The 14,009-nt window shown below is 43.6% G+C and overlaps 2 protein-coding genes across 5 annotated transcripts in view; one reads left to right on the forward strand and one right to left on the reverse strand.

Moving 5' to 3' along the window:
* The window catches only part of PRKN (parkin RBR E3 ubiquitin protein ligase), a 612,533-nt gene extending 606,605 nt beyond the window's left edge, over positions 1 to 5,928 (reverse strand). For all 3 annotated transcript variants that reach the window (XM_083732566.1, XM_083732565.1, XM_083732564.1), the window contains exon 1: positions 5,783 to 5,928. In XM_083732566.1, coding sequence (XP_083588692.1) covers positions 5,783 to 5,789 — 7 coding nt within the window. In that variant the 5' untranslated portion in view covers positions 5,790 to 5,928. The remainder of the gene's footprint in view (positions 1 to 5,782) is intronic.
* A 2,671-nt stretch (positions 5,929 to 8,599) lies between these two features.
* Positions 8,600 to 14,009, forward strand: part of PACRG (parkin coregulated) — a 210,932-nt gene continuing 205,522 nt past the window's right edge. The window contains exon 1 of one of the 2 annotated variants that reach the window (XM_083732803.1): positions 8,600 to 8,992. In XM_083732803.1, coding sequence (XP_083588929.1) covers positions 8,855 to 8,992 — 138 coding nt within the window. In that variant the 5' untranslated portion in view covers positions 8,600 to 8,854. The remainder of the gene's footprint in view (positions 8,993 to 14,009) is intronic. The other variant, XM_083732802.1, reaches the window with a different exon arrangement.

Below are 14,009 nucleotides of genomic sequence, written 5' to 3' on the forward strand. Positions count from 1 at the left end.
CAATGGATCCAAACTACAAGAAAGAAGATTCCACCTAAACATTAGGAAGAACTTCCTGACAATAAGAGCTGTTCGACAGTGGAATTTGCTGCCAAGGAGTGTGGTGGAGCCTCCTTCTTTGGAGGTCTTTAAGCAGAGGCTTGACAACCATATGTCAGGAGTGCTCTGATGGTGTTTCCTGCTTGGCAGGGGGTTGGACTCGATGGCCCTTGTGGTCTCTTCCAACTCTATGATTCTATGATTCTAAATCCTGGTCTCCCGTGTCATCTCTCTCTACCCTACAGAGGGAGATGGAGGGGTTGGGAGAGGGCCCATGCAAGCCTGTAGCTTGCTTCCAAACTCGTAACTCTTCCTCTTATGCAAACACAGAAAATAAGGTGTCCACACATGAGACCCTTCACTAGATTTGGTGCGCACAGTCCCAAAGCTGAGGCTGCATGCATGCATTATGTTCCTTACTGGGGGGCTTTTTTTCAGCTGGAACGGAACTCACAGGAATTTAGTTTCGGCACCTCTCAGGTGGACACCATTGCCGTTAAAAGAGAACAAGGGAGGCATTCGTGGAGTTCTGGAACCTTTTTTATAAAAAAATAGCACTGCTTGCTGGTTTGGAACACTTAATGCCCTGCAAAAGTCAGTCTTGGTAGTGCGCTGCATCTGTTTCGGATGAACAAGACTGATTCAACCTCCCCAGCCTCTCTCTCCTTCTGACCGAAAGGTAGGACATGAGATTCTGCAGTTTAGTGCCCACTGTACTTGCCACAGCATTTTCAGAATGCAAGCAATGGATCAATTAAGCTGAATCACTTTCTTCCATGCAACTGCATACAAAATGCTTTGCATTTAATCATCAAAGGACTCTCCACACACAAAAATGTGTAAGGCAGAGGTTCATCACATGGGCATGGCTGTGCTGCAATGTCTTCTAGGAGAACTAAGTAGTTCTCAAACTGTGGTCTGTGAGATCCATTCAGGTGGTCTATGGAAAGGTCACAGAACAGTCAATAATATATATACTTGGTGCTGCACCTTCTGATGATGACAGAAATTGTGGCCATTTTTACCAGGGCTGGATTACTGAATAGGTTAAAAGGGCCCCAACCCAGGGGACATGATTTTCATCACAAGGCTCTGGCAATGTTTATGGTTTTTTGTCCCTTAAAATACACCATTTAAAGAGGCTCTTCTCAGTGGCATGTTTTACACACCACAAATTTCATGATATGGTATTGTTTTTGACAGTGATGATGCTTTTTGTTGTTGCTTTCCCATATTTAAGCCAGAAACAAAGCATGTGTGTTATCTAAACTGGTATCAACCACCCTGCTACACTGCATACGTAGTTTAACTTGATTAATTTTATCAGCTGCGCAAGTGGAGTTTTAACATGATACATTTTATCAGCTAGCCTGTGTTTATGGTTCACAACGGAATCAATTCAGCAAAACTATATGTATTGCTTTTATTAGTCATAGTTTTGTCTACTGTGAGCTCATTTGAGTTTAATTTGGTAGAGTTTCCATACCATGGGATAATATTTTTCTACCAGCGCTTGTGTCTGGAAAGTTCTGGGCACTTACCATGTAACCCTATTCTTCTGAGTAAACATCTAGGTCTCTTGATACCCAGGGAGACTTGCTCTCAGGTATATGTGTATAAGATTGCAGGGTTCAGTCTTCAAATAACTGATATTCCTCAGTGTCCTTAAGCGTGTATAGTCTACTTTCTGTAGTGCAAAAGGCAAGCAGTATCCATGAAGAGAGGTTTTGGATTATTCTCCTGGGTAGTATAAAAGCTATATTCAGTTGTGAACATGTGCCACTTAATTTTCATAGCAACCAATTAGTATGCATGATTGTTCAGGAAATATATGCATTAGAACCTTGGAAATTTGATTTAAATTGACTATTTAGATCAATCCGCCCCGCACATAACAGCTACTGATAGAGTTAGAGGCCTGATAAAATATTCTTTGCAGATAGTATTTCTCCACTGCTGTCCAGAAAGGAAGTAGTTCTTCTACCCTGGATAACAATAACTGTCAGCAAAACAAGATGCAGCAGACTGGCACACAATATTTCAACAAATGTATGCTTTATCAAGGAGTATAGAATTTTCCTCAGTATTCCACATTATTTACTGAAGAACAGAAACACACACACACACACACACACACACACACACAGCTTTTTACTGAAAGCCAGACTTTCCACAAATTCCCTCTGGAATGCAAGACAGTAGCAAGAACTAAAATGAAGGGAGCTATTACAAATACTTCACTTAGTATTTTCAGTGCCTGAAAAGAAAAAAAGAAAAGGGGGAAAAAACCCACACAGACTAAACCACCAAACTTAACTTTTAAAAGCTTTTCGGATATTCAGACCAAGGATGCACAATCTCTTGGGGATATAAAAAACACATCCTTCAGAAGTAAACGAGTATCACTATGCAACCATCACAGCTTTTCTGAACATTTCACAGACATTCCAGTCCACTTGTGAACACCTAAATCCACGAATCAACCAACCACAAAATGTATTGCAAAATATACTGATCGATTAAAATGTATCAAAGAGCATTTTTAAAAAATATGGCTGAAACAACATAAATATGCATCTGTTCTGTTTTGGTATAAATTACCACAAATTACTAATTATATAAAGTCCCAAATAACTGAAGTGGAACCTCTAAAAATTACTATGTTGAGGTGCATATAGATCCTTGGGATAAATAAAATAAGAGGCTTATGGGAATGATCTACTTCTTCCTTCCAGTACAATATGGTTACATCACTGGTGTGGTCTGGGCCACAATATAACCTCAGACTATATAGTGTTTAATCTGGTTTTTTTCCGTTGGTTTAGCCATGCCTAAGGCTGCAACCCTCAGCGCCTAGGACTTGCCGATCGAAAGGTCGGCGGTTCGAATCCCTGTGGCGGGGTGCGCTCCCGCTGCTCGGTCCCAGCGCCTGCCAACCTAGCAGTTCGAAAGCACCCCCAGGTGCAAGTAGATAAATAGGGACCGCTTACCAGCGGGAAGGTAAACGGCGTTTCCGTGTGCGGCTCTGGCTCGCCAGATGCAGCTTTGTCACGCTGGCCATGTGACCCGGAAGTGTCTCCGGACAGCGCTGGCCCCTGGCCTCTTGAGTGAGATGGGCGCACAACCCCAGAGTCTGTCAAGACTGGCCCGTACGGGCAGGGGTACCTTTACCTTTACTTTAAGGCTGCAACCCCATGCAAGCTTTTCTAGTAATAAACCTCACTCAACACGATTGGGGTTAATTTCCAAGTAATCATGTACTGGATTGTGCTGCAACTCTCTGTTGGATGGTGAAAAATTTGTTTAAGCCTTGCATCCTAGTGAAATTGGCAACTCAGGCCCAATAGCTATGAATCATAGCAGGAATGATTTGTGACAGATCACATGGTGGCAGAAACTTCTATTGTGAGTCCAGCTATTTTGATTAATATGAGCAGGCCCAAGTGGACAGGGGTGTGACCAAAAGAAGAGGAACATTTCTGATAATGGGCTCTCTCTCCAGCTTCTGAAATGCAATACACATCAGAGTTGGGAAGCTAAGGGGAAGAGAAGCCTGATTTTGCAGTTGTAAGCTGGGAAGAAGCAGTTTGAATATATTTCACTAGAGGTAGCTTAATTGTGCTGTGGGCAGTCCCATTCAGGTAGCTAAAACAATGGTTCTTTAGGAACCAATAGCTCGGCTAGCTGTTTCTAAAGCCTAGTTGCTTCCATTGTTTATATTTGTAAATAAAATGTGTCTTTGTGCTATCTCATCCAAAGCAAACTAAACCCTCCAGTCCGGCATTGCTAATGGACTTCTTACCAATGAAGGATGTGGAGAACACAATGTTTATGTGCCAGCTAGTCATCATAGAAAAAACTGTTTAGAAACTGCTGCCTGCTTTTGCTTTTGTTCTTCCTTCCCTGTCCCTTGTGTGTTGTGTTTTGTTAAGATTGTAAGCCTACGGATAGTCATTTGTCTTAATTTGTTTGTATGTAAGCCACGCTTTTTTGGCTGAAGAGTGGGGTGCAAATGCTGTAAATAAATAATATTAAATAAAAGAGAGTCCCCTTTGCTTAATGGGAAATCTTAATTCATCAAAACAGATGTTTCAGAAGAGTTGTTTTGTTTAGGTTCGCCCAATGACCTCCACCAACATGAATGATCTTATTTAAGCCCTGCAACAGAGATTGGGGAGAAGCTGGAAAGGGAGAGGTACCCCTACCAAACTTCTGTAACCTCCAGTCCAGCACCTTCTCTTTTGAACTCTCTCACTATAAAAGAGGGAGGATGTGTCTCTACTGTGCTTCTACTGTCTCCTCTCTCTTGTTCATCTTCTGAGGACAACACAGTGGGAAGGATTACACCCATAGTGTTGCCTAGAGAGAAAGAAAGGACACCTGCTTCTGCCTACTCTCTGCTTTTTCCCCTTTCTCTCTGAGCAGTATACCACAAAGGGTTGGCGATCTCACCTGAGTTCTCTCTATGGAACTATTTATTCATTTATTGGATCTAGGGCCACATTCACCCCAGCCATCCCTCCAGGGATTGCATGGCATCAATGGGTGTGGCCTGACCATTTCATACACTTGTTTTGCACACCACAGGTGATTGATCACATGCCAGACCCCTCTGGAAGACTCTGCCTGCTCCTGGGCATCCCCTTTCTAGAGTGGCACAGCAGTAAAGACTAGGAGCCATCCAGAGGCAGCAAAAGCAGGCAGAGGCTGCTCTTTGAAGAGCAGTTACCTCTGCTTCCTTATTCATCACCTTTCTCTTGACAGTACGGTGGGAAGGACTGAGTTCACAGGGCCCCAAGCCACAGGTGAATGAGAGGATGAGGTGGCTGCTCCTTAACTTACGTTGTACCACCAAGGTTACAAGGTAGGGGCTCTGGCTTTCTTCTGCCTATGCCTAGAGGGGATGAGCTGGAAAACGAAGGTAGAGAAGCAGACAGCACTTTCTCTAGCTTGCCTGAGCTCAAGAACCACAGCAGCAGGGCAGCAAGACAGGGCAGCAGTGCCCATTTTCTGCTACAGGGCAACAGGAAGAAGAAATAAGGTAAAATAAAAATAAAAAGGTCCAGGAGGAAGAAATAGCTGTTTACTGGCTGATTACCTCTCCTCGCCAGCAACAGCTGCTAGTTTGGCTGCTGCTGCTGCTTTCAAAAATAAGTGTCACAGTGAAAACTTTTTCTCCCTAAGGGGTGCTTAACCTAACCTGGTGTTTTGGCTCTCACACTGGGGAGGGCTGAATGTGCAAAGTAGCATCCAGATGGAGGAGGCAGTGAGCTTTTGGTGTTACACAAGAGTAGGCTGCTCTTTTTAGGAGAAAGGTGTCTCCCCCCCCCTCCCCCATCACTAACCAAGGCATTTCTATGATATGAACAGCATTACTGTTTGGATCAGAAGCCTGTTAAATACCTAAAAGCTTGGTTGACTATAATGAAAAATACGTTCGTTTTTATTTGTTAAGTGGGATGGAATGCAAAAAAAAAGGTGGAATATATATGTATGTATATGGAGAAAGTAAAATGTTCAGCGGGTATTTTGGCAGTGTACGAGCTACATAGAATTTATATAAACTGGAGCTCACAGGCTGCGGTGTCACGTGGGTGTATTTCTGTGTTCATACATAGGGATTAGGATATTCAGCAAAACTGCACTGTTCCTGGAAAACCACGAACACCCTTCACCCGCCCGCCATTTCCCCGTAGTGCCGGGAGGGGATCAAAGGGGAACGTTGCATCCGGGTCCCACTCACCTATCATAGCCAGAGGAGGAGGAGGAGGAGGAGGAGGGGGCGCTCACATAGCCTGCCCTGTCCACATTCACAGCAATGTCAACCTTCAGGATACAACGCTCCCTGCAGGCCGCCGGAGCTGCAACCCGAATACTGCGCAGGCGAGGCGCTTCTTGCTGCAGTGCACTCTGGGAAACGTAGTCTCTTTGCTTGCTCACTTCCCCCGCTTCGCCCTGCTAATGTCTATAAATAGCACATAAGCAGGACGTCGCTACAGCAATAATACACAGCACAAGCAAATACAGGTATCTGCCCTCCCGCCGCCGCCTTGTTGTGTTCAATACCAGGAGACAGGAATAAAAGCGACGTCTGAGTCCCGCCTCAGGCATTTAGGACTTCAGTGATCTAAAGGGCGGGTGGGATAATTTGCCCTCAACCTTTGTGAGGGGAGTGGGCGCGCTGAGCACGGCATTCCTCTACTGCTTCGTTCCACAGGCATATCCTATGACCTTTTTGCCTTTGCTTATCACGCTTTCACTAGCTTTATGAGGTGGAGAGAGAGGATGCGTATTTGGAGCAGGTGCAGCACATTCATATAGAAATTTTTACGCAGGTGTAAGTCCCGCTGGGTTCCACCACTCTCAAGAAATGTGTCAAAGGTGAATCAAATGTCAACTGAAGTGTTGGGAAAGGAACAATAAGGAAGTGTGAGTTTAAAACACCTCCCAGGATATTTAAGCTGCAATCCTATACCTGGAAGTAAGCTCCGTTGAATTCTGAACAGACGTGTGTATGTATTACTATTGTTGATTTATTATCCACCTTGTAAACCACAGTCTCAAGGAGATTTACATTTTGGATAATTAAAATCAGTTAAAAGCACAAAAACAGCAAAGATATGCCTTGGTTAGTCCTATGACAAATGCAGCACAAACCTGCTACATATCTACTGAGAAGTAAGAGTCAATGAATTCTATGATGCTCACTCCCAGGTAGCCTTTGGCCTTTTAAACTGTATGGGATGGTATTGTTTTTGTTTGTTAGAATAGTATGTATTGCTTTTATATTCAAACCACCCTGTCATCCTTGGATGAAAGGCAGTACAGTATAAAAATGTAAATAAATAACTAAATAAATGTACATAACCTAAGGCTGCAATCAACCCCATTTCTCTGGGAAGAAGACCTATGAAATTAAATGACACTTCTGAGTAATATTGCCGCCAAGTTACCAAATGAAATGATGTTTAGTTTTATCAAGTGTGTTCAAAGCACAAGTCACCAAAAATTATGGGAACTTCAATAAAAAAATTAACATCATTGTACTAAAATCTAATATGATATGCCAGTCAAACAAAAGCAGTAAAACAGGCATAATGTGTAGGGAGGGTGTACACACACATATTCCACAGAATGGAAGATGACAGGATCCCCAGCGACATGCTCTTCAGGCACCAGGCTCATTGGTGAATCAACTCTTACAAAGATGTCTGCAAATGAGACATGAATGCTGGCAACATCAACCCCACCATGCTTGCAGACAATCACTGTGCCGGGCAATAGACAGTCAAGTGGTTTATCCGCAGCAGTGATCAGAGGAGGAATGATATGTGGGAGGAGTGCAGAGAGAAGAAATGCTGTGATGCATCTGTATCAGCACAACCGGAAGCCTTCAACTTTTCAGTTGCAACAAAACATGTCTCTCCCATATCAGTCTCTACAGCCACAGCAGACACTGTAACTCTCCAACAGTCTTCTGTTGACTTCACCCCTGAAGGTGCACTTGTCTCCCAAAATAAACAGCAGTCAGCAATAGATAATATATATTCTGTCCCATGAGTTGCTTTTGCAGGAGTGGAGAGTGATCAGTTAAGATCCTTGGAAACGAGTCCTGTTTATTTCAGTGGAGCACGCACAGGATTTCTGCACTGTCTGTATTATCAGCAATTCTATACGAAACAGTGTTTTGGAAATAAAGGAAAAGAAAAATAATTCACAAGAGGTAATAGTGGAGGCGGGGTGGGGATGATGGAGAGGCACCCTCCTAGCGGTGCAGCAATAAAACTGCTAGTACATTGCAATAAACTTCTAGCGCATTTGCAAAGCTAAGGGGGGTCCACTCTAGTTTCAAAGTGGATAGAGGATCGCAAGTTGAGATTCCTGTATTGTAGGGGGTTGGACTAGATGACCGTCAGTTCTTTCCCAACCATAGCTGTCAACTTTTCCCTTTTCTTGCGAGGAATCCTATTCGGAATAAGGGAATTTCCCTTAAAAAAAGGGAAACGTTGACAGCTATGCTCCCAACTCTCCAGCTCTGTGTGGTTCTATTTCCATGAGAGGTGGTATCTCTGTCTTTATTTTTTCCTTTCTACGGTACTTCCCAGAACACAATCCTATTAACCTTCCCTCTCCGGGACCAGGAGCAGACACGATCTCTCATTATAATAGGACAACCTAATTTTCCCTATCTTCTTCAACTGGCATAAACGTTGGGGCGTTCAACGGCAGGTGAGGACGGCGCAGCGACCTTAATATGAATTATCGAGCATGCTCTGTTCTCGCCGGATACTTTGTCCTCTTTAACCTGCCCCAGTCCCGCAGAAGCGGTGCCGGGCCCCGCTTCGCCTCCCGGCAGACCTTTGCACGCCTTTCAGGTCCTTCCGGGTTCGAGTCACTCGTAGGTTCTCAGCCGAGGCAAGAAAAACCTCGCCTCAACTGAGGGCAAGACAAGAAGGCGAAGGACTTCAGTCGCTGCTACCGCGCGTGCGCATCGAACCCAGCTTCGCGGTGGTGTCGAGGCTCCCGGCACGGGCAGCGTTCTCGAGATGCACATGCTCGTTGTTGATGCGTCGCCTAGCAACGGAGTCCCTAGAAGCGAGTTGGTGTTAGAAACAGGCCAATCTTTCCCCCTCCCCCTTCCTTCATCCCGAATCTGCACAGAAGCCTGCGCGGGGGCTGAGGAGGAGCTGATGCAGGGGGACGGAATTTAGGAAGGGGAGGAGTGCTTAAAAAAAAAAAGGTCGTTATCGGGTTTTTTGTTTTTGTGAATTTCCGTCCTCAAGTTCTTTAATTTCCCAAGCAGCCGCCTGAGGTGATGGTGGCGGAGAAAGAGGGCTCCAGCCCCCAGAAAGACAGACCCCCACAACTGCAGGAGCCGCTGAGACATGCCAGAAGAAGCAAGAAGCAGGTCAGCGATGGATTCACCGTCAAAGCCATGATGAAAAACACCGTGGTATGTGTGACCAGCCAGTTGCAGCTGGCTGTCGGTTCGTTTGGTTCCCCCTCTGGAGCCACACCGGGAACGAAGGGGCTGCAAACTCGTTCGCGAGAGGTGGGGAAGGGCCAGCCTGGGCAAAGTGCGCCTGGGCATCATTGGCGCACACCTTCCTCCAAAGGAACTTCACCCACTACGGTGGGCAATGCCATTTAAGCCACACTTTAACCACTGTGTGTGTGTGTGTGTATGCAGGATTCCGTACAAGCTAAACAAGCTATAGCTTAGGGGCCCGCTCTCTTGGGGGGCCCCAAAAAATTTAAAGGAAAAAAGCACTCGATGTACATTTCCAAAATAGAAGATAAAAAACAAAATAAAACCCACATACTTACAGCAACAGTGGCAAATGGCTTTAGATACCTATTAGGTCCATAAATTACCATATAGCATATATTCAACACAAAAAAACAGCGGCAATTTGTTGTTGACAAAGGCCGCATTACCTTCATTAGCTTAGGGCCTCATCAAACCTAAATCTGGCCCTGTATATATACACAATCTCCTGTCATCATAATATATCCCACCAGACCATACTGTTTCAACTGTTGCTATAAAGTCAGGTGACGGCAAACATTTGGGAAATCACCTTCTTCTGCAACAGCTATAATAATTTAGATCTATGGCCAAAGCCACTTTTCTTTCTCTGGTTTTAATTAGAATCATTTCTATTTTCAAATCTCGCTGCTTATTTTTATACAGACTGGAGCTGTGAGCCTTGTTTAACTTCTATTATTATTATTTATTAAATTTGTATGCCATCTTATAGACCTGTAGATATCAGGACAGAACTTGTAAATCGGTACTTCCCCTGTGTGTTACCACAAACATTGTTTTTACATCTTTCCTTGAGCCCACAAAATCCTGTATTTCACAGGGATTGCTATTCATGTTGCTTTTAGGATTATCAAATTTTTAGACTTAAACTACACTTTCACAAAGTTTGGCAAACTACTGCTTGCATTTAGGAAGATTCATTGATGTAGACGTGATCATTCAAACATTCTAATATTTTGAACAAAGTGTAGAGAATTACTGTGCAAGCGTATGCAAGTTTACTTAGAAAGTCAATGGGTCAATGGGGCTTACACTGTAGTGTGTTTACAGGCCTTAGGCTGCAGGCTTGTAACATTTACCTAGGTGTAAATTCCGTTGCAGAATATTTACTTCTGAGTAGACCTGCATAGAATTGGCTAAATTATTGTTTGAGCCTACTCTTTTCTCAAAAGTAAGTCCTACTATTTCAGTGAGACTCACTCTCTAGCCCATGTGCAGTACATCACCATCTCTTCTGTTAACCTGGCTCCTCTGGGAAGAAGGGTGGGATAGAAATCTTTAAAAATAAAAATAATATTTTCTGTAGCACTTAGAGGACATTTCTATATGAAACAAGTCCTACTAAATTCAGTGGGACTTTCCCCCAGATAAATCTGTGCAGGTTTGCAGTGTGGTGTGCAATCCAGAAACAGACTGTCCTGCCTTCTTTGTGCATCTCTCATCTCCAGCAAACCCCGCCCATCACACCTTACCCTGTATGAGTCACTTCTTTGAATAGCATCCTGCCCCTGTATTGCAAAGACATATGAGGATTCATGTATGTGTATTTCATATAAAAATCAAGGGCCTCTGGTTGAGACACTCTATGTGAGGTGCGAAACTAATTTTTATGCCTACTCTATTTGGAAGAGAAACATTGTAGCTGCTGAAGGCATGGCATCATAAGCAAAAGCATAGGACAATGCTCTTGATGGCAGGACATTATTGAGTAAAGGCTGCTGTGTGCAGAGTTATGTGTAGGTTGCACCCCTTCAGCCATTTCCTCAGAAGTAGTATCACTGAAGTCAATGAGACTATTTTGAAGTATGTGATTTGCAGCTATAAGTATCAGTTTGCCATCTATCAATTTTATAGCAGTCTCTTTGACTTTAATAGGACTCCTGTTACAAATGGGTTGATGATTTGATGCCTTAGCCAAAGAGAAGCTTCAGAGCTGCAAATATTTCAAAAACCAAGTCCTTGGAGGGAAGTTTGCAGAATTGAAAGGGGCCTTGAAGGAATCTTATAATAGTTTCCAAATACTGAGATTCCCCAAGCCTGCACTGCCTGTTTTTAACAGCTCTGGGACAGCAAGTTATTATGGGTGATAGAGCCTCCTACCCCATTGTTGTAATAGTACATTTGCCCACCTTGCTCCTCTGCCAGCAGTGTGACTTCATAATGTTTTAATGTGTACTATGAGTGTAATGAATTATATAATTATTATAATAACGTGAGATTGACTGTAATGCCAGAAAACTAAAGACATTGTTCAGTAACCAATAGTGTTCTTTGCATTAGAAAAAAACAACCTGCTGTATATTCCTTGAGAAAAATACTGTAGAGGCTAAATGTTGTGAGACAATAGTTTCTTCTAGTAATAGTAGAATCCTTGGACAAATTTAACATTGATGCAAGCAGTTTGCTGTAAGTTTTTATGTTTGAGAGGATGGTTACATTGTTTTTGCTTAATAATTTACTGTTTTTAATAGATAAAATACATGCCAAACAGAAAGTATTTTCTCAAAAGTGTCCATTTAGGTGCTCAGTATGCTGAAGGGATGCTGCTTAAATTGCCTACTTAAACCCTGCATCTGCTAACTATTGGTCTAAGCAATGAACACAGTACAGTACATAGTTTCTGGCCTTTTAAATAGATACATTGATGCCAAGTAGTTGTAAGAAATCAGAAGACAACAAAGAATCAAATATCTCTCCTATAGTGATGTAGGTTTCAGAATTCCAGTTTTTAAAATGGACATAGTTTTAATATTGTAATCTTATTGAAGTGTGTGGACATGCACATTCATAAAAACAAAGCAGAAATGTACTGATTTTACTAAATTCCGTCAATTGCCACCAGCAGGGAAATAGCAGGTGAACAACTTGCTAAGAGCCTTAAAGATACCACTTGCAGGTGCCTTGCATTATAGAAAAGAGCGCTTGTGTGCTTGGTAAGAAGCTTTAGGTTACCTCAGATACAGGTAACACATTAAATTACAGGAAAACCTGCTAGACCAGTTATGAAAAAATAGAGCAGGTCAAGTGGTATACCCCTTTGTGAGATACTGCTCCTTCATAGAAAAGAAGTCCTTCAGTCAAATCTTTCATCACATAACATAGAGGATGTATGTTTTTCCTCAGTCAAGAAGCCCAGTTCATTGCAGACACCTGTCTTTTAATTATGTAACAGTTTCAACTGACTTTACATAAAGCAAACCGGTTTGGTGCTTAAAGCTTCCACAATACATTATTTCTCCCTTCTCAGTTTCTGACTCTCAAAGGGTGTCCTTTTCCTGGAATTTGCAGTCCTTGCTGCTAGTTGTTTTGCTAGTTTCAACATTGGGATGAAATATGGTCCTTCGGCAACAGATAGTGCCCCAGTGGTCCACATCCTTCCACTGTGGACTGACCTCTTTCATGTAGACTATTAGCCACTCTCTGCCTCCCTTTCCCTTGGCTACCTCTGCTCTTTATACAACAGTGGAGGGAGGGTATCAGGGAGCCAGCTGCCACCACGCTGAGCCAGTTCTGACCAAACCACATCTACAACTATTTGGGCTGTGGCATGGAGGCACTGTGAGCTGAAGTCAAAGTTGACCTTCCGCACCCTCTAAAGAGACCATATCACAGGTCTGAGCAGCTGGGGAGATTAGAGGCTGTATCCCTTGTATGGGTCCACTTGTGCGTCTACCATTCCAAGCTTGGCAAGAATTAGGATTAACAGTAAAAATTCAGGGAATGTCAAGTTGTAGCTTAACAATATATTTTTAGCCCTCATGCTGGAGAGATAAGTTTTAAAATGTGATAGCAAACATTTCTGAAGGGTGAAGCATGTGTGTGTAAGTAGTTGGTTTTTCCAATGCCCATGCAGTAAATAAAACATCCAATCCAAGTTTTTGCCATAAAAATTTTAGTACCTACAACTTTAAAATGCACATTTAAAGGTTAACTTGTTCACCCTCAGTTCTCACTACCCTCCTCCCCGGTTTGATGTGCAGCAGAATAAGACTCCTGCTGAGCAGGTAGGGAAGGAGATTCAGCAAAGCAATGGTGTGCTAGCTGAACTCCTGCCTTTCCATACAGATCAAGGACCTGCTGACAGCAGTGGTGGCTGGTGCTCACTGGAGCTGGTAGGGCAGGATGTAGTGAGACCAGCAGTGGTAGGTGATGCTAGAGCCAATGACAGGTAGAGCCAACCAGTGGCGTAGCGTGGGTTGTCAGCACCCGGGGCAAGGCAAGTAATTTGCACCCCCTAACCCATGGATTTGCGCCCCCTAACCCGTGGATTTGCGCCCCCTAACCCGTGGATTTGCGCCCCCTAACCCGTGGATTTGCGCCCCCTAACCCTAACCCCCAGATGTTGCGCCTGGTGCGGCCGCCCCCCCTGCACCCCCCCACGCTACGCCAATGGAGCCAACTAGTTGTTCTTTTGTCCCTACCCTCCTCCCTGCTGAGTTCTACAAGGACAACATTAAGACTAAGAAGGAGGGAGCTGATAGGTAGTTGTCATTGTCCGTCCCCCCCCCCCCAATCCTGAGCTGATTGCAAGTAAGTAGACAGGCAGGTGGGCGCTGACTGAGGGCAGGCTGAGTTCGATGGAGCAGTGTTCCATTGGTCCTAATGGACCAGCCTTGACTGGCTGTGCACTTACATCTTGACACCAGCAAGACTACGGGGCAAGACATGTCTTGTACTTAATGTTGGCCCCTCAGTTTATGCTTTGAAAAAATGACTGCCAAGATTGGTCAGTGTGAATTATCAAATATGAAGAAGTACAGGAGCAAGGCTTGCCCTCTTTGACCACGGCAATTATGTGTAAAGTTTTTTGAACAAATGTGTAGAAAATGAGGCCAAGCTGAACCATATATAATGATGTTTTCCTTTTTGAGTCAAAAGGCCAGAGTTCTTATTTATAAAAGTGGAACAAATTGCCAGATTG

The sequence above is a fragment of the Podarcis gaigeae genome (assembly GCF_964106915.1).
Source record: "Podarcis gaigeae genome assembly, chromosome: 3".
Lineage (NCBI taxonomy): Eukaryota > Metazoa > Chordata > Lepidosauria > Squamata > Lacertidae > Podarcis > Podarcis gaigeae.